Source organism: Protopterus annectens, chromosome 10.part0 (genome assembly GCF_019279795.1).
Source record: "Protopterus annectens isolate FY-2018-M chromosome 10.part0, PAN1.0, whole genome shotgun sequence".
Lineage (NCBI taxonomy): Eukaryota > Metazoa > Chordata > Ceratodontiformes > Protopteridae > Protopterus > Protopterus annectens.
In genome coordinates, this window is record NC_056744.1 from 1,658,543,535 (window position 1) to 1,658,570,536 (window position 27,002).

General features: G+C 39.1%; 1 protein-coding gene across 1 annotated transcript in view; it reads right to left on the bottom strand.

Moving 5' to 3' along the window:
- LOC122814385 (zinc finger protein 665-like) overlaps window positions 1-27,002 on the bottom strand; it is a 124,807-nt gene that overhangs the window by 63,314 nt on the left and 34,491 nt on the right. Inside the window, exon 2 of the mRNA XM_044086968.1 lies at window positions 24,358-25,374. Within this exon, the coding sequence (XP_043942903.1) occupies window positions 24,358-25,374 (1,017 nt within the window). The remainder of the gene's footprint in view (window positions 1-24,357; window positions 25,375-27,002) is intronic.

The window sequence follows — 27,002 nt, forward strand, 5'->3', positions numbered from 1 at the left end:
ATTCAACCAATCCCAAAAATACGCATAGACTTGCAGTTAAATCTAAAAGCTTGACAAATGCCAATCATATTAAAGAAATTATAGATAACTCGAAGAAGAAACCTAAAGATATAACTGACTTAAAAGAAATACTAGAGGCCTTTAGAACACATCATGAAACAGTGAATAGCACCAATTCAATTAATACTGACAACACTCTAAAGGATGAATTCTTGAAAGATAACAAAGAAAAAAATTAACAAAGGAACAAAACACTAGATTATTTAAACCAATCTCATTAAAGGAGCTTAAGGAAAGAATACAAAACAATAAAAATAATAAGACTCCAGGTCTTGATGGACTAATAGGAGAAATGTATATAAGACACTTCCAGACAAAACTCTAATGATCTTAATTGATGCTTTCGAAGAATTCAGAAAGAATGACAGTGCTTTTCCTTCATGGAAGTATGCCATGACTTCTCCCATCTTAAAGCATGGCAAAGACCCTAATCTAGTGAATTCTTAACACCCTATTTCTCTTTTAAATGTGGACTACAAGATTTTTACATCAATCCTGGGAGATAGATTAAATCACTTTTGACAAAAATAATAAAAGATGATCAAACAGGGTTTATCTACAGAAAGGTCCAAGATAGTGTCATTAGACTTTTAACTTTAATTGACTATCCAAACAAAAAGAAAAAGGGAATTAACAATCATAAGTTTGGATCCGGATAAAGCCTTTGATTCTATAAGCTGGTCATATTTATTTAAAGTATTAGAAATATATAACTTTTCCTCAGATTTTAAAAACTGTTCATAAATTATATACCACTTCTATATCATATATTAAAATTGGAGCTTTTCTTTCAGGTCCACTTAAAATAATGAAAGGCACCAAGCAAGGGTGTCCCCTATCTCCCTTATTATTTGCTATATCAGTGGAACCCTTAGCTAATTACATAAGAACAAATAACAAGATAAGTAGCTTCAGTATTAATGTAAATTATAATTACAAAATTCAGCTTTTGCTGATGATATTTTATTAACAATCGGGGACATAGACTCTTCAGTTGAACACATTATACAATCTCTACATAGTTTTGAAAAATTTCAGGTTTAAATTTTAATCATACCAAAAACTATTTTGCTGAACAAAAAAAACAAACCCCATCCTTGAAAAATACAGTAATTTTAACAGGACGAATACTATGTTTAAGTACTTGGGGATATATATAAAAGCAAACTGGAAAGACACTATACAAATAAATTATACAATGTTAATAAACACTGTCAAGGACCACTTAAACAAATGGAGTAAAATGTTCTTTACCATGGAAGAAAGGTTAACCTTAGTTAAAATTATTATATTACCTAAAATTGTGTATATCTTACAAACTATAATAGCTTCTCCTTCAAAAAAACTAATGAAGCAACTTAATTCTTTATTGGTTAATTTTCTATGGTTTCCAAAAAAAAAAAACAAGAACTGGTCATGCATGGCATAACAGAAATTAGGAAGGGGAAATAGCTTTTTCATACTTAGAACTATATGCAGAATCAATCATTCTCAACTTCACAAGTCAATGGCTAAATTATAAGTACATATCTAATTGGAAAAAAACTTACATAAAACAATATTAGTAGATAATAGTGAGGAAACAAACAATGATACGTTTTCTGAAGCAGAAAAAGTTTATTTGGTCATAAAAAACTTCTGCTATAATACAAGTAAAAAAGAAACTTTCTATCAGTTTACTGACTATGTAGTAAAATAACTTTAAACAAATAATGAACAAAGATTACAAGACAAGAGAGCTTTTATTTGTAATGTTTCCTATAGCTTTTACAAACAAATGTTTAAATTTTTTAATGTTTCACTTAATACTAATGGCCTTAACAATAGCATGAAGAGAGGAAGTTTATGTAAATATCTCAAAACAATCAAAGTTGACATTGCTTTCATACAAGAAACTCATTTAAAAGAAAAGGATGTAAACAGAATGTTTTTTAATGGATACTCAATATTTGTTGAATCTCATTACCAGACCAAGAGAAGGGCACTATGATCCTGTGAGAAAAAAAAACATTACGTGTACCTAAAGTTATTGGCTCATATTCAGACAAAAATGGTATGTTGAGTATGGTAACATTGGAAATAAATAGAAAGTATGTCACTTTAGTTAATATATACTGGATACCTGGTGCTGGAGCAGAAACAGCAAATAAATATTTAGATTTAATCTCAAGCGAAGCTAAAGGAGACATTATATGTGTAGGGATTTTAATTGTATCCTTTCTAAGAGTGACACTACTAAAAGTAGCAATTTTAGAATGTCGGCCACAGCCAAAAGACTAAACAATTTTATTTGCACTTCTAATATGAGGGATATCTATGTCATAAGATAGTCAGAATCCCTTCAATATACACATTACTCTTATAGGTTTGGTACACAAACAACTATAGATAAGATATTTGTTACCAATGACTTAACATCCAAGATACAAGAGGTTATGATCAGTTCATGTTCACTCTCCGACCACAACACTATCTTCTTTAAAGTACACATAACACCTAAGGGACTTGATTTTCTGGCAGAGACTACCTGCATATATTACTAAACTAAATGATTTGAGAGAATGGCTATTAAAAGAAATAAAACCCTTTCTTGATATCAATGATAATAATGAGACATCTAGAATTATACTCTGGGATACATTAAAATTGTATTTATAAGGTAAAACTAAAAGTTGGTATTTACACAAAAGGAAAGCATAGGACAAGGAGTTAATAAGGATACAATCAAACACTGATATATTAAAAAATAACTTAGACACGAAAGATGTTGCTAGACTTTCTGAAATAAAACAACTGAACCTGATGTACACAGAGATTTTGAATCACAAAGTAGCAATAAACCGAGAGAGAATAAAACTGCAAACTTATTCAACCAATCCCAAAAATACGCATAGACTTGCAGTTAAATCTAAAAGCTTGACAAATGCCAATCATATTAAAGAAATTATAGATAACTCGAAGAAGAAACCTAAAGATATAACTGACTTAAAAGAAATACTAGAGGCCTTTAGAACACATCATGAAACAGTGAATAGCACCAATTCAATTAATACTGACAACACTCTAAAGGATGAATTCTTGAAAGATAACAAAGAAAAAATTAACAAAGGAACAAAACACTAGATTATTTAAACCAATCTCATTAAAGGAGCTTAAGGAAAGAATACAAAACAATAAAAATAATAAGACTCCAGGTCTTGATGGACTAATAGGAGAAATGTATATAAGACACTTCCAGACAAAACTCTAATGATCTTAATTGATGCTTTCGAAGAATTCAGAAAGAATGACAGTGCTTTTCCTTCATGGAAGTATGCCATGACTTCTCCCATCTTAAAGCATGGCAAAGACCCTAATCTAGTGAATTCTTAACACCCTATTTCTCTTTTAAATGTGGACTACAAGATTTTTACATCAATCCTGGGAGATAGATTAAATCACTTTTTGACAAAAATAATAAAAGATGATCAAACAGGGTTTATCTCGCACAGAAAGGTCCAAGATAGTGTCATTAGACTTTTAACTTTAATTGACTATCCAAACAAAAAGAAAAAGGGAATTAACAATCATAAGTTTGGATCCGGATAAAGCCTTTGATTCTATAAGCTGGTCATATTTATTTAAAGTATTAGAAATATATAACTTTTCCTCAGATTTTAAAAAACTGTTACGCAAATTATATACCACTTCTATATCATATATTAAAATTGGAGCTTTTCTTTCAGGTCCACTTAAAATAATGAAAGGCACCAAGCAAGGGTGTCCCCTATCTCCCTTATTATTTGCTATATCAGTGGAACCCTTAGCTAATTACATAAGAACAAATAACAAGATAAGTAGCTTCAGTATTAATGTAAATTATAATTACAAAATTCAGCTTTTTGCTGATGATATTTTATTAACAATCGGGGACATAGACTCTTCAGTTGAACACATTATACAATCTCTACATAGTTTTGAAAAAATTTCAGGTTTAAATTTTAATCATACCAAAAACTATTTTGCTGAACAAAAAAAACAAACCCCATCCTTGAAAAATACAGTAATTTTAACAGGACGAATACTATGTTTAAGTACTTAGGGATATATATAAAAGCAAACTGGAAAGACACTATACAAATAAATTATACAATGTTAATAAACACTGTCAAGGACCACTTAAACAAATGGAGTAAAATGTTCTTTACCATGGAAGAAAGGTTAACCTTAGTTAAAATTATTATATTACCTAAAATTGTGTATATCTTACAAACTATAATAGCTTCTCCTTCAAAAAAACTAATGAAGCAACTTAATTCTTTATTAGTTAATTTTCTATGGTTTCCAAAAAAAAAAACAAGAACTGGTCATGCATGGCATAACAGAAATTAGGAAGGGGAAATAGCTTTTTCATACTTAGAACTATATGCAGAATCAATCATTCTCAACTTCACAAGTCAATGGCTAAATTATAAGTACATATCTAATTGGAAAAAAACTTACATAAAACAATATTAGTAGATAATAGTGAGGAAACAAACAATGATACGTTTTCTGAAGCAGAAAAAGTTTATTTGGTCATAAAAAACTTCTGCTATAATACAAGTAAAAAAGAAACTTTCTATCAGTTTACTGACTATGTAGTAAAATAACTTTAAACAAATAATGAACAAAGATTACAAGACAAGAGAGCTTTTATTTGTAATGTTTCCTATAGCTTTTACAAACAAATGTTTGGACTCTTATAATATGAAAAAAATAGGAGAAATTAAAAGAAATGGATTAGGGTTTTGGTACCAATTTCTTGACTCCAAGTATATTCAGGAGGCTACTTCCCTCATAGCAAGATATAACATAAACCAAAACAATTGGCTAAACATACAAACATTCAGAAAGTATACAGTAAATTAATTCAAAATAAGTCAAATAGTAAAATCCACATCTAGACCTAAAATCCTAACACCTTTTTGCGAAATTAATGCATTATGTAATAATGATGGGTTTTCATTATCGAGATTATATAGAACACTACGAGTGGACATACAAGCCCAAGATGAATCTCTATGGAATTATGCAGACAAGGTTAATAAATTTAGATTCTCAGAAAAGGAGAAAGCAACTATACTTAAATCAATTAGTAATACTACATCATCTCCCTTTTGGAAAATCTAAACATGGAAATTCATTCACAAAAGTTTCTTTACTCCTCATAAAATGGCACTGACATCTGGAAATAACATATCGGAATGCTGGAAATGTGAAGAAACAATACGTGCAGACTGGGCGTATACGTTTTTAGGATGTAAAACTGTAATCCCTTTTTGGCTGGAATTTAAATCCTTTATAAAAGCGCTGTGGTCGGATAAATGTGAAGTGACTGACTCACATTATTTAACAATCCAATACCAGCGTACATTCCAAGTACAGAAGTGCACCTACTCTGGTCCCTCCTTGCAATAGCAAGAAAAACCATTACCTTAAATTGGAGAAAGAAAAAAAATTATACCATTTGTGGACTCATATCACTGGCCAAAATTGTATGCAACAGAGAATTACTGACTATAACTTCAAGAATGACACAAACAACTGGCTTGGTTAAAACTTAAAAAATTGTTAGATAAAATGTGAACGTATTATCAAAAGCATATCTGTTATGGACACTGTATATAGTTAGGTTTATTTTCATTGTTTAAAAAGTACAGTTGTGTACACTTACCATAAATGTAGATGTTCAAGTGTATTCACTGTTGCAGTCATCACATTTGGGTATCCAGTGCCAGGATAGGCCTCAGCCAGCCAGAATACCAGAGCTTTCATCATCAGGCGTCGGTTGCTGTCACTGGTAGAGTGACGTCAGGGCTATAAAGAGAGGCAGCCAACGCCATTACATCAGTTTTTCTTGTCATAACCTTTCAGAAGCCCCCCTCAAAAGTGAAGGCTGGGGTCTGGAAACAGATCCCCGCTATAAAAGAAAAAACTTTCAATAATACCCTATGTCTCTTCCCAAGGAAAGGAAAGGAGTGTAAAAAGACAAAAAGGGGGAAGGGGGGGCAGGACTGCAACAGTGAATACACTCGAACATCTACATTTATGGTAAGTTTACACAACTGTAATATGTTCTTCGTGTTTCACTGTTGCAGTCATCACATTTGGGTAGATTCCCAAAGCTAGGTAGAAGGGTGGAGGTAGCCCCTAGGGCTTAGGGGTTGGAAAGCATGCCCTGCAGGACTGCAGGGGCAAACCCTGCCCTAGATTTAGAAAAATGTGGCAGATGATAATGCTTGGAAAATGTGTGGACAGATGTCCAAGTGGCAGCCTCCAAAATTTCCATAGTGGGAACCCCCCTGAGGAAAGCTGCTGAGGTGGATCCTGCTCTTGTAGAGTAAGTTCTGATCCCTTTTGGGGTAGGTTTACCATGAAATTTGTAGCAAAATTGGATGCAGTGTGCTATCCATTTGGAGATGGTCTGCTTAGATATGGCTTTGACCTCTGCCCCTGAAGCAAAGCTTACTAGCAGTTGGTCAGATTTTCTGAAAGGCTTGGTCCTGTCAAGGTAGTATCTAAGCTGTCTGTGTACATCCAAGGAATGCAGGATCCGTTCACCCTTATTTTGTGCGTTAGCATAGAAGGTGGAAAGGTGAATGGATTGGTTAAAGGCAACACATGAAGGAGGGGTTGGTTCTGTGGGTGACCCTGTCTGCATGGAAGATAATGAAAGGTTCCACTGCATTAAGAGGCTGGAGTTCAGAGACTCTCCTGGCTGAGGTGATGGCCAGGAGGAATGTTGTTTTCCAGGAAAGAAATTTTAACTCTGCAGAGGCAGCAGGCTCAAATGGTGGGAGAGTAAGTTTCTCCAGTGTAAAGTTGAGATCTCAAGCAGGGGTGGGTGCCCTTCTGGGGGGGGTTAGATTGTTGGCACCCCTGAGAAACTGCTTGATTAGGGGGTGAGAAAACAAAGGTTGCTCCGAATTGCAATGTGCAGAAATTGCTGAGGCATGAATTTTTATAGTGGAGAAGGAAAGGTCTCAGTTACGGAGGTCCGCCAGGTAGTCCAAGACTATAGGGAGGGAAATCTGAGACATTAATCCCCTGTGTCTATAACCAAGCACAGAATCTTTTCCATTTATTTGCATAAGACTTTCTTGTGCTTGGGCGTCTGGTTTCTTGAAGAACTTGCAGAACCTGAGGGCTGAGGAGGCAAGACTGGTTTGGACTCAGGCTATGAGCCAGGCTGCCAGACTGACCTGTGGATGCAGGAATTTCCCTTCCTCCTGTGTCAGGAGGTCTGGAATTTTCTTCAGATGCCAAGGCGGTATAGTACAGTTGTGTACACTTACCATAAATGTAGATGTTCGAGTGTATTCACTGTTGCAGTCATTACATTTGGGTAATCTGCTGGTAGGTTGCCCTCAGTCGGCCTGAATTCCAAAGTCTTGGGTCCTGCGTCGGTTGCTGTCTTCTCTTCCATGACATCAGGTCATCAGGGGTATAAAACATGCAGCAGACGCCATTTTCTTTAGTTTTTCTTGCCCCCAAAAAGGTAGCAAAAATATATAGGTATATATATATATATATATATATATATATATATATATATGCATATACATATATATATATATATATATGCATATACATATATATATATATATATATATATATATATATATATATACATATATATATATATATATATATATATATATATATATATACACACATTCATCAATATAAACTTTACCTTCGTCTACAAGCAAATACACCACATAGGTTGTAGAAGATAGAGAAGGAAAGATAAACTCCAGAATGACAGGGGGATGGCGGGAGGGTAACCTGGACTGCAACAGTGAATACACTTGAACATCTACATTTATGGTAAGTGTACTCAGCTGTACTATGTTCTTCCTGTCTCACTGTTGCAGTCATTACATTTGGGTAGAATCCCAAAGCTATGGTTGGGAGGCTGGAGCTAAACAGCATTAGGTGCGGCTATAAGGCCATGCAGCACTGCAGTGACAAAGCCTGCCCTAGACTTATAGAGAGGCAAATGATAATGCTTTGTAAAGGTGTGAACAGAACTCCAAGTAGCAACCTCTAGAATGTTTTTGGTTGGTACTCCTCTGAGAAAGGCTGCTGAAGTAGCTGCAGCTCTGGTGGAATGAGACCTAATGCCCTTGGGCACAGGTTTACCATGGTGTAAGTAGCAGAAACAGATGCAGTGGCTTATCCACTTTGAAATTGTCTGCTTCATAATACCCTTTCCTACTAATCCTGCAGCATATGACACTAGTAATTGCTCAGTTTTTCTTAGAGCTTTAGTCCTGCTCAAGTAGAATCTTAGCTGTCTGTGTACGTCCAAGGAATGCAGAATTTTCTCCCCCTTGTTCTGCGGATTTGGATAAAAGGTTGGCAGATTAATTGTTTGGTTAAGAGCCATGCTGGACACCACCTTAGGCATAAAAGTAGGATTTGTCCTCAGAGACATCCTGTCAGGGTAAAATATGATAAAAGTCTCTACAGCCATGAGGGCCTGTAGCTCTGTTACTTTTCTTGCTGAAGTAATTGCTAGTAGCAGAGTTGTTTTCCATGATAAGAACTTTATATCAGTGGTAGCAGCTGGTTCAAATGGATGCAGGGTTAGTTTTTCCAACACATAATTGAGGTCCCATGCAGGTAATGGTGATCTTCTAGGAGGCCTTAAATTTTTGGCTCCTCTAAGACACTGCTTTAGTAAAGGATGAGAAAAAATTGGTGGCTCTGTATTGTAATGAGCCGAAATGGCAGAGGCATGGATTTTAATTGATGAGAAAGATAGGCCTTTGTCAAGCATCTCAGTTAAGTATTGTAACATCTGAGGAATATTTGGTTCTGCTGTATCAGTTCCTTGTGCTTGATTCCAAACACAGAATCTCTTCCATTTGTCAGCATAATATTTTCTAGTACTAGGCATTCTGGCTTCCAAAATGGCATCCATCACAGCTTTACTGAGAGGCGTTGTTTGTATAACTACATGATCAGCCATGCTGCCAGGTTCAGCGTCTGTAGTTGATTGTGCAGGATCTGATTGTTTTGCTGGGACAGTAGTTGAGGTCTTTGAGGTAAGGTCCAAGCTGGGTATTGAGACAAGTTCCTTAGGACTGGGTACAAATACTGACGGGGCCAGTCCGGGGCAATTAGTATCATCTTTGGTTTCTCTTGTCTGACTTTTAGGAGGACCTTGGGGAGAAGAGGCAGAGGAGGAAAGGCGTAAACTGATAGGTTTTTCTAACTGAAGGATAGGGCGTCCATTTTCCATGCTTGTCTGTGATAAGTCCTTGTGCAGAATCTTTTCAATTGATAACTTTGAGGAGAGGCAAATAGATCTATGTCTGGGCTCCCCCATTTCTCTGTTATCATGCTGAAGACTTGTGGATTTAGTTTCCACTTGGGAGGATCCATAAGGTTTCTGCTTAAATCGTCCGCCAGTGTATTTTGCTTTCCTGGCAGGAATTGAGCTTGAAGATGTATTTGGTAAGTCAAAGCTGTGTCCCACAGTGCCATGGCTAGTCTGCAGAGGGGATATGAGTGTGTGCCCCCTTGCTTGTTTATATACCACATGACTGTGGTGTTGTCCATCTTTATCATTAGTTGTCCTGGATGAAGTAAGTCCTTGAAAGCTGTTAGGGCATTTTGAACAGCTAGCATCTCTTTCTGGTTTTCTGGTTGATATATAGATGCATTTGTTTTGGGGTCCATATGCCCTGAATGCACCTTTCTGCCATGTGGGCCCCCCAGGCATAATCTGATGGGTCTGTTGTTAAGGTTTGGCTGGCAAGGGGGAGAGTGAAGGCCCGTACCATGTTTTGGTGACATGCCTTTGCCCACCATAGAAGCTCCTGTTGTAGGCAGGGAATGAGAGGAATCATTGCTTCCAGACTGTGAGAATGTTGACTCCATAAACTTTTTAGGTACCACTGAAGTTTACTCATATGCAGTCTTGCATATGGAATCAGTAGGATGCAGGATGCCATGAAGCCCAGAGCCTGCAGAATTTGTCTTGCAGATAACTGGGTTTTGGTTGCCATTTGTTTGAAGTAGTCAGTTGCCTTTGTTTGACTGGCATGAGGTAAGTCATCTGGGCAGTTGTATTCAAGTTTGCACCCAGGAATGTTATCTTTTGAGAGGGTACCAGTTGTGCCTTCTTTTCGTTTATTGTGTACCCTAGGCATGTTAGAAGCATTTTCATAAACACCAGGTGTCGAAGAAGAGTGTCCTTGTTCTCTGCTAGAATGAGACAGTCGTCCAAGTAAGGATATATTTGTATACTTTTTTATCTGCAAAGTGCAATTACTGGTGCCAGGCACTTTGTAAAGACCCTGGGCGCAGTACATAAGTCAAAGGGCAGAGCAGAGAACTGGTAATGCATTATGCCAGCCCTGAATCTGAGGTATCTTCTGCACGATTGTCTTATTGGGACATGCAGGTATGCCTCTTTTAGGTCTAAACTCACCAGCCAAGCATTCTTGCCCAGCATGGGCAGAAGCTGCTGCAAAGTCAGCATTTTGAATTTTGGAATGTCCAGGTATGTATTCAAAATCAATAAATCCAGTATTGGCCATCAGGCCTTGTCCTTTCTGGGTACCAAGGACAGTCTTGAGTAAAAACTTTGTCCTTTTTCCTGTTCTGGTACTGTCTGAATGGCCCCCATGTCCATGAGGGACATAACCTGTTTCTGTGCCTCTGCCCACTGATTGTTTGGCAGATCTGGCCACCATTTGCCATTGGCAGAGTGTGGAGATCTGTATCCCTGTGATACGATGTTTAGAACCCACTTGTCCTGTTTTATTAACTGCCAATTTTGAGCAAAAAGTGCTAGTTTTCCCCCTATGGGTGCTGCCAAAAGATAAGTGCTTGGTGTAGGCAGAGGGGAGTCATTGGGATTGCTTTCTGTAGGTTTGTGCTTTATCTCCTTCAGATTTGGAGGTGGAAGTGCCCCATTGCTTTGACCTGTATGAATCTTGCTCCTGGTATCTGGAACACTTAAGGAATCTGGATTTGCCCATTTGAGCTCTGTTTGACACCGGAAAGGACCAGTTTTTTGTAGGCCAGTGTCTACTGAATCTTGATGGCTGCACTTGTAGGAAGTCTTTAACAGTTTGCATAGACTTAGCTTTATCTTCCATTTTCTTTAAAACCTCTTCTGCCTTAATACCAAACAGAGAATCATGCTGTAAAGGTGCATCTAGCAATTTTGCTTTAACATGGCAAATTCTGTTCCTTTAACCAGGCATGCCTCCTAATCACAGATCCAGTAACTGCGGCCCTGCAGGTGGCCTCTAAGGAATCAAAACCACATTGCAAAGTATACTTTCCAACTTGTTCAGCTGCATGCACTTGTTGTTGTTGTTGTGTCTTTCGGCTTTCCCGGTTAGGGGTCGCCACAGTGGAACTCTGGTCCGCTAATGATTGGTAGTTGATTTTTACATGCCGAGTTACCAGCCCTGACGCACAACCTTCAACGAAGGTACACCCATTCACGCATGTCTCCACGCAGAAGACGCTCTAGCTGAGAATCGAACCGGACAGCGTCTGACTGTGAGGCGACAACGCTACCGCAGCACCACCACCGCGGACTGTTCAGCTGCATGCACTAATTCCTGCAATTCATTATTTTCTGCACATTCTGTAAACAACATCATTTTCTGTTTCAGCAATCCCATAACATGTTGTTGGTACTTAAGCATATGAAACTGACAGTTTAAGGCCCTGATTGTCAGGGTTGCAGATGTTTATAAACCTTTTATCCCCTTCTGTCCAATGCCCTTGAATCTCTGTCAGAGAGCGTAGGATTTTTTGCTGTTGAGACCTTAACTCCCTTTGGACCCTGTCAAATAGTTTCAGGATCAGCAGCAGGGTTTCTAAATAAAAAATTATGTGAGTCAGGGACCGTGTAATATCTGTCAGGCTTACTGGGAGCCGGAGGTAAGGAGCCAGGGGTCAAGCTTGACTCCAAAAACACATCATCCACAATGTCTAAAACAGAGGGAATGGCTAAAGGCCTGTGCTGAGGAAGAAGAAGGAAATCCCTGAGAAGTCTTGACTTTCCCAGTGAAAATGCTCTCTCAAAGTATGCAAGGTTTCTCCAAATGAATAATCCTCAGGAGGAGATGCAGATGGAATAGACTCCTCAGCATCAGAATCCTCATAGGGAGGTATAGATAATTCCTGATCAGAAGAGGAATCAAAAGAAATAGAAACCGGATCTGAAGATTCATAATCAGTGTCTTGCCTAGGCCTGTTATCAGGAGGGGGATGGGTACCTCTGATCAAGGTAATAAGGTCTTCAGCCATTTTGATCATCTGCTTTTTAGGCATAGAGGCCTGTGCATGTGGCTCATACGTCATTTTTTAGTTTTAGAAGTTGCTTTTGTCTTTTGTTTTGCAGCTTTCATCAGTTTGATATACAAATGTTGAGGTTTGAATACACCCTCAGAAGCCGGTGCCTACTCAGCGGCTCTGGACTCATCTGAGGGAGATATATCCGTCGGTCCAATACCTTGAGTATCTTGTGGCATGCCGGACCCCACATTGGTGTCGGTAGAGGCCTGCAACTTGAAGGTAGCGGGTATCAGGGGCTGCAAAAGTGCCTCACTGAGTACCGGTGAACTGGCGACTGGCTTAGGAGAAGCTTTGTCGGTTTTGGATCTCGACTGCCTTTCTCTGTCCTTTTCTTTGCATTTTTTATGCACTCCGGTAGTCGGATTACTATCCGACGACATTTCTGGGTAGTTAAATCTGTTTCCAAAATACTTTGATGCAAAAATATACTGACGCTTAATAGTGCATTGGTTAAATCTAGCACAAATCAGACAGCCAGGCACGTTGTGATCAGGGCCTATGCAAGGAATACAGTATAAATGGAAATCCTTGTGAGGTATTTGCTTTCCACAAGTAAAGCAATTATTAACTTTTTCTGACATTAGCAAAAAGCAAGCAAAAATTTTCCCCAACGGGGTACTTAGCTTTAGCGAAGACTTCGGTTCTGAAACTCAAACTCGAATATTTCAGTAGCCGGCCGACCGGCACTTGTGAAATGCTTCTGCTTCTGGCACTGCACAGCAAGAAAGTCTAAAGAAAATGGCGTCAGCTGCATGTTTTATACCCCTGACAACCTGACATCATGGAAGAGAAGACAGCAACCGACGCAAGACCCAAGACTTTGGAATTCAGGCCGACTGAGGGCAACCTGCCAGCAGATTACCCAAATGTAATGACTGCAACAGTGAAACATGAAGAACATCTTGGCTATGCTCCGCAAGGGGTACCAGTGCTGCCTGGGCCAATCTGGGGCAATCAAAATGACCCATAGTTTTTCTTCCCTTATTTTTATTAACACTCTGGAAGGAGTGGTAGGGGATGGAATGCATAGGCTGAGAGGAGTGTCCAAGGGAAAGATAGAGCATCCACTCTCCAAGCCTGATGATGATGTTCCCTCGTGCAAAATTTGTTGAGGGGGGAGGCAAACTGGTCAACCTCCGGGATCCCCCACCTCTGAGATATCTGTTGGAAGACTGACTTGTTGAGTTGCCACTTGTGAGGGTCCAGTACCTGCCTGCTCAGTTGGTCTGCCATGTTGTTGAGTGCTCCTGGTAGGTACTGGGCTATCAGGTGTAGAACCATGGGTAATGCTGTTGACCACAAGGCCATGGTCTGCCTGCATAGTGGGTAGGAGTGGGTTCCCCCCCCACATCACAGTGGTGTTGTCCGTCTTTATGAGCTGGGTTCCTGGAGAGAGAAGGGATTTGAATCCCACTAAGGCCTGTTGCACTGCCATCATTTCTTTTAAATTTATGTGTAAGGCTAGCTGCTGTTGGTCCCATTGACCCTGCATGCACTTGCTGTCTAAGTGAGCCCCCCAGGCGTAATCTGATGTGTCTGTTGTGAGGCTTTGGGTGGCAGGGGATGGTTTGAAGTGTAACCCCTTGTTTTGCGCACAAGCTGTGGCCCACCACAGGAGCTCTGCTCTTAAGCAAGAAATCAGTGGTAGGTTTATTTCTAGATCCTGACAGTGCTGACACCATAGGCTGATTAGGTACCACTGAAGTTTCCTCATATGCAGTCTGGCATATGGAATGAGTAGAATGCAAGAGGCCATGTACCCCAAGGCTTGCAGAAATTTTGTAGAAGTTGTATCCAAGTTTGCTCCCAGGAATACAATCTGTTTGGTGGGTACTAGTTTTGACTTTTTCTAGTTGATTATGTACCCCAAGGAGGTTAGAAGTTTTTCCACAAAGGACAGGTCTTGGAGCAGCTTTTTTTTTTTGGAGTCTGCCTAAATGAGGCAGTTGTCCAGGTAAGGGTAAGTCTGTATGTTTTTCTGCCTGCAAAAGGTGATGGCAGGGGCCAGGCATTTTGTGAATATTCTGAGCACAGTAGATAAGCCAAAGAGCAGAGAATTGAAAGTACTGTGATCCTGCTCTGAATCAAAGGTATTTTCTGCAAGACTCCCTGATAAGGATATGCAGGTAGGCCTCTTTTAGGTCTATTGTGACCATCCAAGCATCCCTGGCTAGCATGGGTAGTAGCTTTTGGAGGGTAAGCATTTTGAATTTTGGAATTTTTAGGGAGGTGTTTAGACTGGACAAGTCCAGAATGGGGCACCAGGTGCCTTCTTTTCTGGGTACTAGGAACAGCCTTGTGTAAAAACTTCATCCCTCCTGTTCTTTTGGGATGGGCTCTATTATCCTCATAGAGAGCAAAGTGAGTATAAGTTTTTTCTGCCTTTGTCTTTTGATTTGAAGGAAGGTGGGAATTCTTTGATGGTTGGAAGGGTATGAAAGGAGAATTTGTACCCTTGGGAAACTATTTTGAGGACCCACTGGTCTTTGGTGATTGTGGCTCAGACATGAGAGAATTGCTGAATCCTTCCTCCTAGGGGTTGACTCTTTGAAGCAAGATGGATAGAGTCATTGAGAATTCTTGTTAAAGGTTGCTTGGAGCTTCCCAATTTAGGGGTGGAAGCTGGCCACTGTCTTGATCTTTGTGATCCCTGCACTTGGGATCTGGCAGTTTTGCTGCTCCAAGACCTGGTGATGCCTTGCTTGGAGGATGCAGGAAATGCCCAATTCTTAGAGGGATAGTGCCTGCTAAACTTAGATGGCTCTACTTGTAAGAAATCTTTAACAGTGAACATAGACTTTGCTTCTTCCTCCATCTTTTTAAGCACCTCTTCTGCTTTATTGCCAAAGAGGCTGTCCTTATGCAAGGGTGCATCCAGTAATTTAGATTTCACATAATCTGGCAGGGATCGTTCCCTAAGCCATGCATGTATCCAAATGACTGAACCTGTGGCTGTTGCTCTGCAAGAGGCTTCTAAAGTGTCAAAACCACAGTGCAATGAATGCTTAGTCACTTGACAGGTGGAATGCATTAATTCCTGTAAATCTTTAGATTCTGCCATAGCCGGAAAGGTAGTCATTTTATTTTTGAGAAGTTCCAGAATGTGCTGCTGGTATTTCAGAATGTGGAACTAGCAGTTCAATGCTCTAATTGCAGGGTAGCAGAGGTGTATACTTTTTTTGCCCCATCTGTCTAATGCCCTGGATTCCCTGTCAGAGGGAATGGGATTCTTTGCAGCAGTACATTCGACCCCTTTTGAATGATAACCTCAGGATCTGCAGGGGGGTTTCTGAACAGAAACTTGTGTGAGCCAGGAACTCTGTAATATCAATCAGGCTTCCTGGGAGCTGGAGGGATAGCATCAGGAGTAATACTGGTTTCAAGGTAGACATCATCCACCAGTTCTAGGATGGGGGGTGGGGGTGGCCAAAGGCCTATGTTGAGGCAAGTCCAAGAATTATCTATGTCTTTTCTTAGATTGAGGGTAGTCCTGACTCTCCCACTTGAAATGCTACCTCAGGGTATGTAAAGTTTCTCCAAATGAGAAATCCTCTGGAGGGGAGGCTGAGGGAATGGATTCTTTAGCATCTGAATCCTCAAAAGCAGAGAGGGTTTGAGATTCTTCTTCATCTGAAGAGACCTCAGAGTGTTCAGAATCTGAAATAGGTAATGCCTCAGGGGACCTGGTTCTTTTTCGTTGGGAAGTAGCTGGTCGAGATCCCCTAATCAAATTAATTAAATCTTCGGCCATTCTGAGTATCTTGGTCTGCGGTTGCAGCCCAGAGGTTGTCGGTTGCTTCTGTGAGGTTTTTTGCGAGGTAGGCCAGGACATCACCTTAAAGGACTCTGGTGGAGTAGCAACAGTGGTAGTCAGAAAAGAGGACGTAGGTTTCGTTCTGGTTTTGGTAATGCGAAGGGTTTCCTTGTAAGCCGGTACCTGCTCAGCAGCTCTGGACCCATCCAAGGTAGAGATGACCGCAGTGTCTGGCGTTTAAGTGGAAGCGTGCGGCATGCTGGACTCCAAAGGGGTCTCGGTAACATCCTGCACTGAAAAAGTAGTGGGAGTCAGGGACTGCAAAAGCATCTCACCGAGGCCTAATGAACCGACTACAAGCTTTGCGGTAATGTCGTCGGTAGGTTTGCTTTTTTGTGGTCTGTCTCCTTTGTCTTTACGCTTTTTAGGAATATCAGCAGCCAGATGGCTGATAGATGCCTTGATCGGGTACTGAACTGAGGTTTGGAAATGCTTAGCTAAAATCTTAGCTCTGCAACGAATGGCACACGGATTGAAAAAGGCACACAGACAGCAGTTAGGGACGTCGTGTTCAAGGCCTAGGCAAGTAATACAGTAAGACTGAAAATCTCAATGCAGTATCTACTTTCCACAGGCGAGACAATTATTAACCTTCTCTGACATCAGTTAGAGCAAGAAAAAGAGATCCCCAGTGGGGTAGTTAGCTTTTTGAAGACTTCGAAATTCAATTCGGAAAACGTGGTCTGGTAAACGGCTGACCGGCACTCGTGTAAAATGCTTCTGCTTCGAGCTCCACGGCAATAAAGATTGATGTAAAGCGTCGGCTGCCTCTCTTTATAGCCCAGACGACCTGACGTCACTCTACCAGCAACAGCAACCAATGCCTGATGGTGAAGCCTCTGGCATTCTGGCCAGCTGAGGGCTATCCTGGTATCGGATACCCAAATGTGATGACTGCAACAGTGAAACTCAAAGAACATGCATTGTTACACCCGTATTTATAAAAATCAATAAAAATTATGTGGAAAGAAAAAGATTTGGACAATCCTTTCCAGGTAAGAAGGGTCCCTGATAATCAGTAGAACTGAAAAGAACATGCTTGTCTGTTGCAGAGTAGCACAGTCCAGGTGAAACTTACTGTACAGAGATGTCAGGAGTGTTCTGATGGCTATCAGATGGAGAATCTGCTCGGAATTGAGACCACACACCAGTGGAATCTAGACTTATGACCAAAATGGAACTATAAGAATGACCACGGCTTTGTCCATTCCAGCTTTCTCTAGAAGTTTTGTGATCAAACAAATTAAGAAAAAGTGTAGAGAAGTACTATGGGCCACATCTGAATGAATCCACCTCAGAGGTGTTTTCCAGATGTAGGAATAATGGAAAAGAAGTTGTTACTTGTTGGGGATGCAAACAAATAACAGAAGGACATTCCCAGATATGCAACAACTTTTGTACTACAGACTTTTAAAGAGACAACACGAGTGGTTTCAATAGAAATCAGATGAGACAATGTCTTCTCCTGGAATGTGAGTGGTTGTTAGAAGGCAATTTGTGGACATTGTCAAAAACATTGAATTTTGGAAATAGGCTTAGTAGTTAATAGTAACTTCATTTCTCCTTGTTGCTGTACACTGCAGGGAATCATGAAACATGTACAGAGTGAGGCCTACCCTCATTTCCAAAACATTTATGAGTAGACGGACCTCTGTCTATAATCCCATACCTTATACCAAAAACAATAGTAAGAAATGGTGTCCAGTTATAGATTCCAAACCCATTTCTTTTTTTTAAATTTTTTATTTATTTAACATTTATTAACCGACTTGGAACAAGGCCAACTTTCAGAGGAGGCCCGGGGAGAAATGCTCCAAACGCATGTCTTTGTAACATGGGAGGAAACCAGAGCACCCGGAGGAAACCCACACAAATGCAGGGAGGACATGCAGACTCCACACAGAAGGCACCCCGGCCAAGAATCAAACAGGAGAACCTCTTGCTGTGAGGCAACGCTACCACTGCACCACAGCGCTGACCTGGTGCAGTTTATGAAAACTCAAGTAAGAGAAGACTCTAGGTAACGCATATCTGTAAGCAGGACAAAGTGAAACTGAAAATAATTTTTTACTGAGATACTATTTACACAGAGAGAACAACCTAGAAAAGGAAAGAAACAGGAGAAGAAATGTAATACTAAGAGACACAATAACCTTGAACAGAACCCTAACGATACTCCTGTTGAGTCAAAATACAGAAATTCAACAGAGAACAAAGAGGGTTCTATACATCAGGTTTATAAGGAAGACAAACAGGAAAACCTGATCATGGCAGAGACTGAAACTAACAAGAGACAGTATTAGTATGAGCTGCTGCTGCTGACACCAAGACCCCAATACCAGTACTGGTACTGCCTTCTACCTCACAACCGACTGACCCTGACGAAACTATGCAGTTCACTGACCTTCATGTAAGCCAGATAAACTGTAAAAAGACACAGCAACACACCTCTCAACTGTACAGACTTTCACAGAGTGTCCAGATTTTGGCCCCATATTTTTGGTCTGTTTTTCATAAAATTGTGTTTTTTTCTGGCAAATTAGTGGTAAATAATTAAAGATTGAAGTTCAAACTTCATGTCCTCCAGAAAATGCATACTAATACAAAAAGTTCATATCAATATATACAAATTGTCCCTATTTTTGGACCTCTGTCCCACTTTAATTTATGGCTTTGTCCAGATTTTTTGCTCTAAGAAATTGAGAGGTATCCACAGTGATAAGAAGACACTTTAAGCACAACAGTGAGAACATATAGCTAAGGCTGCAGGGGAAGAAGTTGAAGAAAATGCTCCGACGTCCCACCTGTGCTTCAAGTTGCAAATGATTCACTGTTCAGAGTCAAAAATGACAGAGGATACAATACACCAAATGTTGCTACTCAAAATTTTCACAACCCTAATGATGAAGTTAGACAATAGTTCTATAATAAGAAGGAATCTAGGAATGGACAAGACTAAAGAATCATAGGAAGGTTTTACTGGCCAATGAATAATGAAAAAGTGAGAACCCCACTTGCGGATGGCCTGAACTGTAGACAACACTCGAGTTTCAGAAATCCTCTGACTCCAGTATCTAATATAGAGGTGCCACTTGAATACAGTGCTGTGGGATTTGTTGCTCCTCTGTAAAATCCAGCAATGGGCTTCAGCATACTTTGGACAATGAGACTGGATTTGATGTTAGATGTTATGTTATGTATTCTGTGGAGAGCATCCTACTATATGCTACAGGCTAATGCTAAACCTATAGTTAAGAAAGCAGTGTTATTATTTTCCAGGGAAGGATTACCACACCAAATACTCACTGACCATGGGACTCCATTTCTGTCCAAAATAATGCATCAACTGCACCAGGGCTCTGAAGTGAAACAGTTGAAAATCTTAGTATGCCATTCACAAACAGATGAGTTACTGGAGCTTTTTAACATCGCAAACATCGTAATAAAATCCATGCTGGGAAGAGTTATGGCTGAAGACAGTAAGAACTGGGACCTTTTACTACCAAACCTTCTGTTTGATATTACAGAAGTAAAACAAGGGGTGGATAACAGGACTGCAATGACCATGGGATTCAAAGCTGGGGACAAGTATTAGTTTTAATTCCATTCTCAGAAAACACTTTTTTATCTGAGTGGCAGATGCTACCTGCAGAAAAAAGTAAGCAATGTAAATTATAAAGTTAGAGACTTGTAGGAGAAGCCCAGAAGAAGCATACCACATGACACAATGGAGCACATACCTTTGTAGTTTATTTAAAGGCAAAAATAAATAGCCTGATTATAAAGGAAATAATGTCCCCTATGCCAGCTTTCCAGGCAGATAGCACACTAATCAAATCAATGAAACAGATACAAGGGTTTCTGCTGAGAAAGTATGTTCAGAGCTACCTGGCATAACAAACATAACTTGGCATCATACTGAGAACATTCCAGAGGAGTTAATCAAATTACAATCTGACAGAATACCAGAGTAACAGTAAAGAGTTGTGCAACAGAAAGCAATAAAAAGGAGTTACTATGCCATTTTGGAGGAGTGTGGAACACTGTTGTGTGTCAATGACCTTGCAGAAGATAGAAAAACAGATTGGAGACAGGCACCTGCAATACTATATTACTTAGATGGTACAAGACTTCAGAGCCAAAGTTAAGGAGGCATGTAAAGCTGGATAGGAAATTTACAAGATTTTGCTATTGAGAGGGAGATTTTCAAGACAGAGTTCAATTTAGCAGTTCCGAAGTCCAGAAATTCTGCGTGGCAGAAACTACTGAGAATAAACATGAGTCCAGAGTTATACCTCTCAACTGTACAAATTTTCACAGAATGACCCAATTTTTGCCTCATATTTTTGGTCCATTTTTCATGAAATTGTGGTTTTCTGGTATATATACATATATATATATATATATATATATATATATATATATATATATATATATATATCTGATCACGGTCATAGTTTCCATCAGTGAAATGCCAACATTTCCATTTGGAGGAGTTACAGACCTCTATCCATTTGGACATTCAACTAATTTATGCAGGAATCTTGTCTGCTAATACATCAAGTTAGCTAACTATTTATGTCATGTATTAAACCAGAAGTTTTCCATGTTTTTGCATTATATCTGGTGATAACCACTGACCACCACACTGTATTACATTAATCTCCTCCCCAGCTTGATATTAATGGTTTCAGGCCATTAGATGGGCTGTGAGCCCTGGACAGGCCTTTTGCATTATGGTGAGTCAAGCCTGGTCTGTGTTTCATTGAAAGATTGAAAGGCTGCAAGGAAAGTGCCCACCTACAGAGTTTTATGTTCCTTTCCTGTTGTCTTTTCAGCCGTAACATATACATGGTTTGTGACAAGTGTAACTTCTCAGCCACAAAGTTAATATTTCAGTGACACTAGTGTCCTCCTGATTACCTAGTATTACTTTTAACAGTGGAATAATCAGCTGCAGTTCTACCTATCCTTCCCCATCAAAGTTCTTTGATCATAGTGTCTCTAGATCTATCTCTGTACATCTATATGTACAATAAACAGCTTGCTAAAACTATGATATGCACTGAACATTAGTATTTCTTTCAGCCGCTTAAAGCATTGTCTTCTTTACTATCCAGTTTGTATGGGGCATCTTAATTTTTCAATCAACAAATATAATGAAAAAAGTAGCGTACACTGGAGGTATGCAGCTATAGTCGTGTATACTACTGAAACCATCTCAAATGACAGTGCTTATTAACTGAAACAAACTGAAGATTCTAAACTGAATACTAGAACTTCATTGGCTGTGAGAACTAAATTAAACTGTCTTTACATACCTCTCAACCTCTTAGAGCAAGAAATCTGGACAAAGGGGTAAATAAGAGTGGTATAAAGGCCCAAAAATAGGGACACTTTTTTAAATAGTGCTCTTACAAACTTAGAAAGTTGATAGAATAACACATTTTACATTAAGCGTGACTTTTCTCAAGTGTATGAAGTCTGAAACAAAAATGTCTGTCATTATTTTCTTACTTCAGTCTTTAGTGATTTGCAACTAATTTACCAGAAAACCACAATTTCATGAAAAATGGACCAAAAATATGAGGCAAAAATTGGGACATTCTGTGAAAATTTGTACAGTTGAGAGGTATAACTCTGGACTCATGTTTATTCTCAGTAGTTTCTAGTTAGCTAACTTGATGTATTAGCAGACAAGATTCCTGCATAGATTAGTTGAATGTCCAAATGGATAGAGGTCTGTAGCTCCTCCAAGTGGAAATGTTGGCGTTTCACTGATGGAAACTATGACCTTGATCACACATATATATATATATATAGAGAAAAAAAAACTTCCTGCCCCCCACATCCCCCATAACTTTAATATATCACCTCCAGGATCGCACTACAGTGCAGGAATGGAAATCTTTCCATTCCGCACTGTGCTGAGATGCCGGTTCTACATTGCAGACATTTCAAATGTCAGTCATATAGTGTCTGCCATATGAATGTTGTCATTTTGAAATGTCGACAATGTGAAGGGTACCCATATCTATGTAGATATATATATATATATATATATATATATATATACACACACACACACACACACACACACACACACACACATATACACACACACACACTCATATATACATATGTTCTACGTTCAAACCTCAAAATACTGAAATACCGAATTTCAGTATCAATACTAAAATCCCAAACTGCCATAAAAATGAAAAATCACAACAACAATGTTCAAAGTATTGAAAATAATGAACCACAAGAAAAGACCCAACCCTCCCTGAAACAAAACACAAAAACAAAGTCAAAACACTCAACACTATTATAGGTTTAAGCAGGGGGAATAAGATCTCCTGCACTGCCCACACCCCACTACTTACATATGCCAACAAAAAGGTTGCACTGTCACCAAATAAGCAACAAACCTACTGTTGCGAGCCCTACACTCCAACTGTAATCTGTCATACTTATACCCACAAGAAACACACACGCACAATATACATGTACAAAAATCACCACTTTCAACAGTTAAACACACACTCTCACCTATCTTCCCCCAACCTACTCCTAAAACTTCCCAAAAAACTAAAACAAAACATTTCTAATCAAAACCTTCTACACACTACAAACCTACCTGAATCTCTGAACATAACCACATATCGGCCACCATGGTTACAACCCAGAATACACTAATCCTTAAAGGGACATCATACTACGCACAACAGACCGCACCACAACTACATCAGATTCGGCAGCCTAAGAGTTATCATTATGCATTTTTGAACAACAGCTCTTAAGATATTCTTGTCCCAAGATACTGAAATTCAATATTTCAGTATTTCAAGATTCAGAATACAAAGATATACTGACATACACATATACAAATGCACATACATAGATGGGATGCAATATATACATGCACACTTGCCTAAATACACATATGGATTATAAATGGATATATATATATATATATATATATATATATATATATATATATATATATATATATCTTCATATAATTATACATTAGATGTGAATATACCTCTCTCAATACATATATGTCTATAAATACACACACACACACACACACACACACACACACACACACACACACACACACACACACACACACACACACACCTATGGGGAAACTGGAGAATGTCCACTCATCTACAGGATGCATTTTGAAGGACATTATAGCACACAAAGAAAACCCACAGGACACAAGGAGGAAATAGTCTCCACACAGAAAGGAACGCAGCCAAGAATTGAAATTGTAAACCCTTGCTCTGTTGATGTGGCAACACTAGTCACTTACATTACATCACGCCATTACATTAGGGAAAACTGTTATGCTGTTGGAATCATTCTTAGTGGCAACCAAAAGCTATGCTAGATTGATTTACTAGGTACCAGACCCATTAAAGAAGTAAGACTGCTTCAGAACAATTTGGGACCAAAAGAAAATTAATAAACAGGGAGAGTACTTGCAGAAAGGGGATGAAGATGGGTTAAAGAGATACGGTGATAGCACAGAAGGGAAAGCTAATAGTAAAACACTAGTTTAGATATAGAAGCAATGAGGAAGTAGATGACACATGGAGAAAAATTAAACATTGAAAGGGGAAGCAAGAAACAAAGATACTAAATTGAGTAAATTAATAAAGAACTTGAATAAAGTATATGAACAGGAATGGGAAAATTGAAAGTTTTTCAAAAAAATACTAAAAGTTAAACAGATGATGTGCGGAGCAAGTTAGATGAGAGGATACAAAAAAGCAATAAAAATTAGAAGCAGAAAATAAGAAAGTGTAAGTAAATTGTGGACATTTCTTTGTAAGCTGGCCCAAAAGAAGACTATAATGAATTGCCAGCTGGTATATGTGATTCAGCAGAAAGGAATAAATAATGTAAAATGTTTGGATGAAGACATACTGAAACCAGTAATGACATGTGCAAATATTTCTTTGAATTACAGAACCTACATTTATTAATTTCTCCTGCTTTTTCTATAGACTTTGTGAACCAACATGTACATAGTTTGAGTGTCATGATTCCGTCGAAGATTGATAAGATGTGTGAAGCACTTCATGCATTTAGTACATTTGGTTTATTCCCTCAGTGAGTGGCATGACACTGTTGCAAACTGCTGAGAAATGTAATACACTTACCGAATTCAGTACATTCATATTGCTTCAATTCTGTGTGAATGACATAATGTCGTTGAAGATTGCTGAGTTCGCTGAAACACTTACTGCATTCAGAACACTGATATGGTTTTGGTCCTCTGTGACTGACTTTATGCCTTTTCAGGTAAGAGGCCCATATGAAAGACTTATCACATTCGGTACATTTATGTGGTTTTATGCCTGTGTGATTGGCACAATGTGCCTGAAGATGTCTTCGCTGTGTAAAACATTTACTGCATTCAGCACATTTATATGGTTTCAGTCCTGTGTGAATGGTACAGTGTGCCTGAAGACCGCTTAGCTGTGTGAAACATTTACTGCATTCAGTACATTTATATGGTTTCAGTCCTGTATGAATGACCTGATGCCTTTTCAGGTTAGAAGCCCATGTGAAAGGCTTACCACATTCAGTACATTTATGTGGTTTCGTGCCTGTGTGAATGACACGATGTGACTGAAGATGACTTAGCTGTGTGAAACACTTACTGCATTCAGTACATTTATATGGTTTCAGTCCTGTGTGAACGACTTGATGCCTTTTCAGTCTGCTGGCCCATGTGAAAGACTTACTGCATTCAGCACATTTGTGCTTTTCTTTGTGTGTGCCTAACCTCTTAGTTGTGTCATGTTCAGAGCTCCTGCTGCAGCCATGTCCTGAGTGAAGTCTTGGATTAGAAGTAAGAGAAAGCTCATCACAGACCTTCACTGGCTGACTATGCAGTGATAGATACTCTGTCAGGTGATGTGCTGCAGGTGTTCCAGTGTCACATTCAGGGGTTTGGTGGCAGTGATGCTCTGATGGAAGCTGTGGTACATCAGTGAGATAAACCTCATCAATGTCCTTTCCAGGCTGAGACCTCTGCTGGAGGTTCCATGTAGGGTGATGCAACTGTGATGTCACAAGTGATGGCTGTTGACTACAATTCACACTGCTGTCTGTACTCTTTATACCTAAAGCAGATTATATGAAAATATATTATTACAAGAACAAAACAAATATGCAATGTATTTCATCACAACGACGTGTGTACAGTTTAGCAATTTAAAAATGTTTTGATTTGTTTTCGTTTATTAAGTATTTTTTCTGTTATTAGCACCACTAATAAAATAAGGTTAGGTAGTTCAGTTCCACTTTTTATCAGAATTTGGTCAATGTGAGTAGGTGTTTAGTTTATTTCACTCAAATGCACTTTTTTATCAGGTAGCCTAAATCACAAACTTAAGTGCTGCTTTACAATTCTGTAAAACAGACATATGGCCACCTTCTTCCTAGTTTACTCTTCCCTCCAAAATAACCATCTTCCTCACATCTAACTTCTGCCATTCATAGTTTTAGGTAATCTCAGATACATGCTTCACAGTTTGGTCTCTGTTCCCCATTTACCTCCCTTTGTTTAATGTACTCTGTACTACACTACTGTTCATCCCGTCAAGTGGCTATATGTAACCACAACTTTATAGCAAATCCTCTCTATGTTCACCTAGTCTTGTTTAAAACTGAAAGGACGAAATACTGCTTTTTCCTCCTCTCTTTCCTGATATAACTTTGGCAGTCTGACATGTGTCAAGAATTTTACCACAGCAGTGATCCATATCATATGCTCAACTGTCTCCTGCAAGCTTTAGTGGTCTGTATGAGACATTATTTCACTGGTTTTAATTTAGGTTTTTGGATACTTTACCAGATTAAGGAATCGATGAAGAAGCAGCTGTTGAAAGGGGTTCAGAATATGACTACCCCCAAAAAGAAGCAGGGTGTGACCCCTTCAAGAAAGAGACCATGATGCCTTAGCTTTCAAAACAGCTAGATGTCCACTGATGAGACTGACTTTACCACATCTGTGATAGAGAAGTCACCACAATGTAGCACCCCAGAGCTTGACAAGTTGAATGGCTCCTGGCTGCTGTCCACTCTATCCTGGCGTACTAGATCTGATCCAGCTGAACTATACTGTTTCCAGTCTTCTTGTAAATCCTCCTGGTGCCGGAAGAACCTGCCAACCCTCTTGTGACTGATTGAAACTGCCTGTCCTATACTGTACACTCTACCAAGGAAAGAAAAGGAAAGAAAAGTAGAGAAATTCCAGCTGAACTATACTGTTTCCAGTCTTCTTGTAAATCCTCCTGGTGCCGGAAGAACCTGCCAACCCTCTTGTGACTGATTGAAACTGCCTGTCCTATACTGTACACTCTACCAAGGAAAGAAAAGGAAAGAAAAGTAGAGAAATTCCAGCTGAACTATACTGTTTCCAGTCTTCTTGTAAATCCTCCTGGTGCCGGAAGAACCTGCCAACCCTCTTGTGACTGATTGAAACTGCCTATCCTATACTGTACACTCTACCAAGGAAAGAAAAGGAAAGAAAAGTAGAGAAATTCCAGCTGAACTATACTGTTTCCAGTCTTCTTGTAAATCCTCCTGGTGCCGGAAGAACCTGCCAACCCTCTTGTGACTGATTGAAACTGCCTGTCCTATACTGTACACTCTACCAAGGAAAGAAAAGGAAAGGAAAGAAAAGTAGAGAAATTCCAGCTGAACTATACTGTTTCCAGTCTTCTTGTAAATCCTCCTGGTGCCGGAA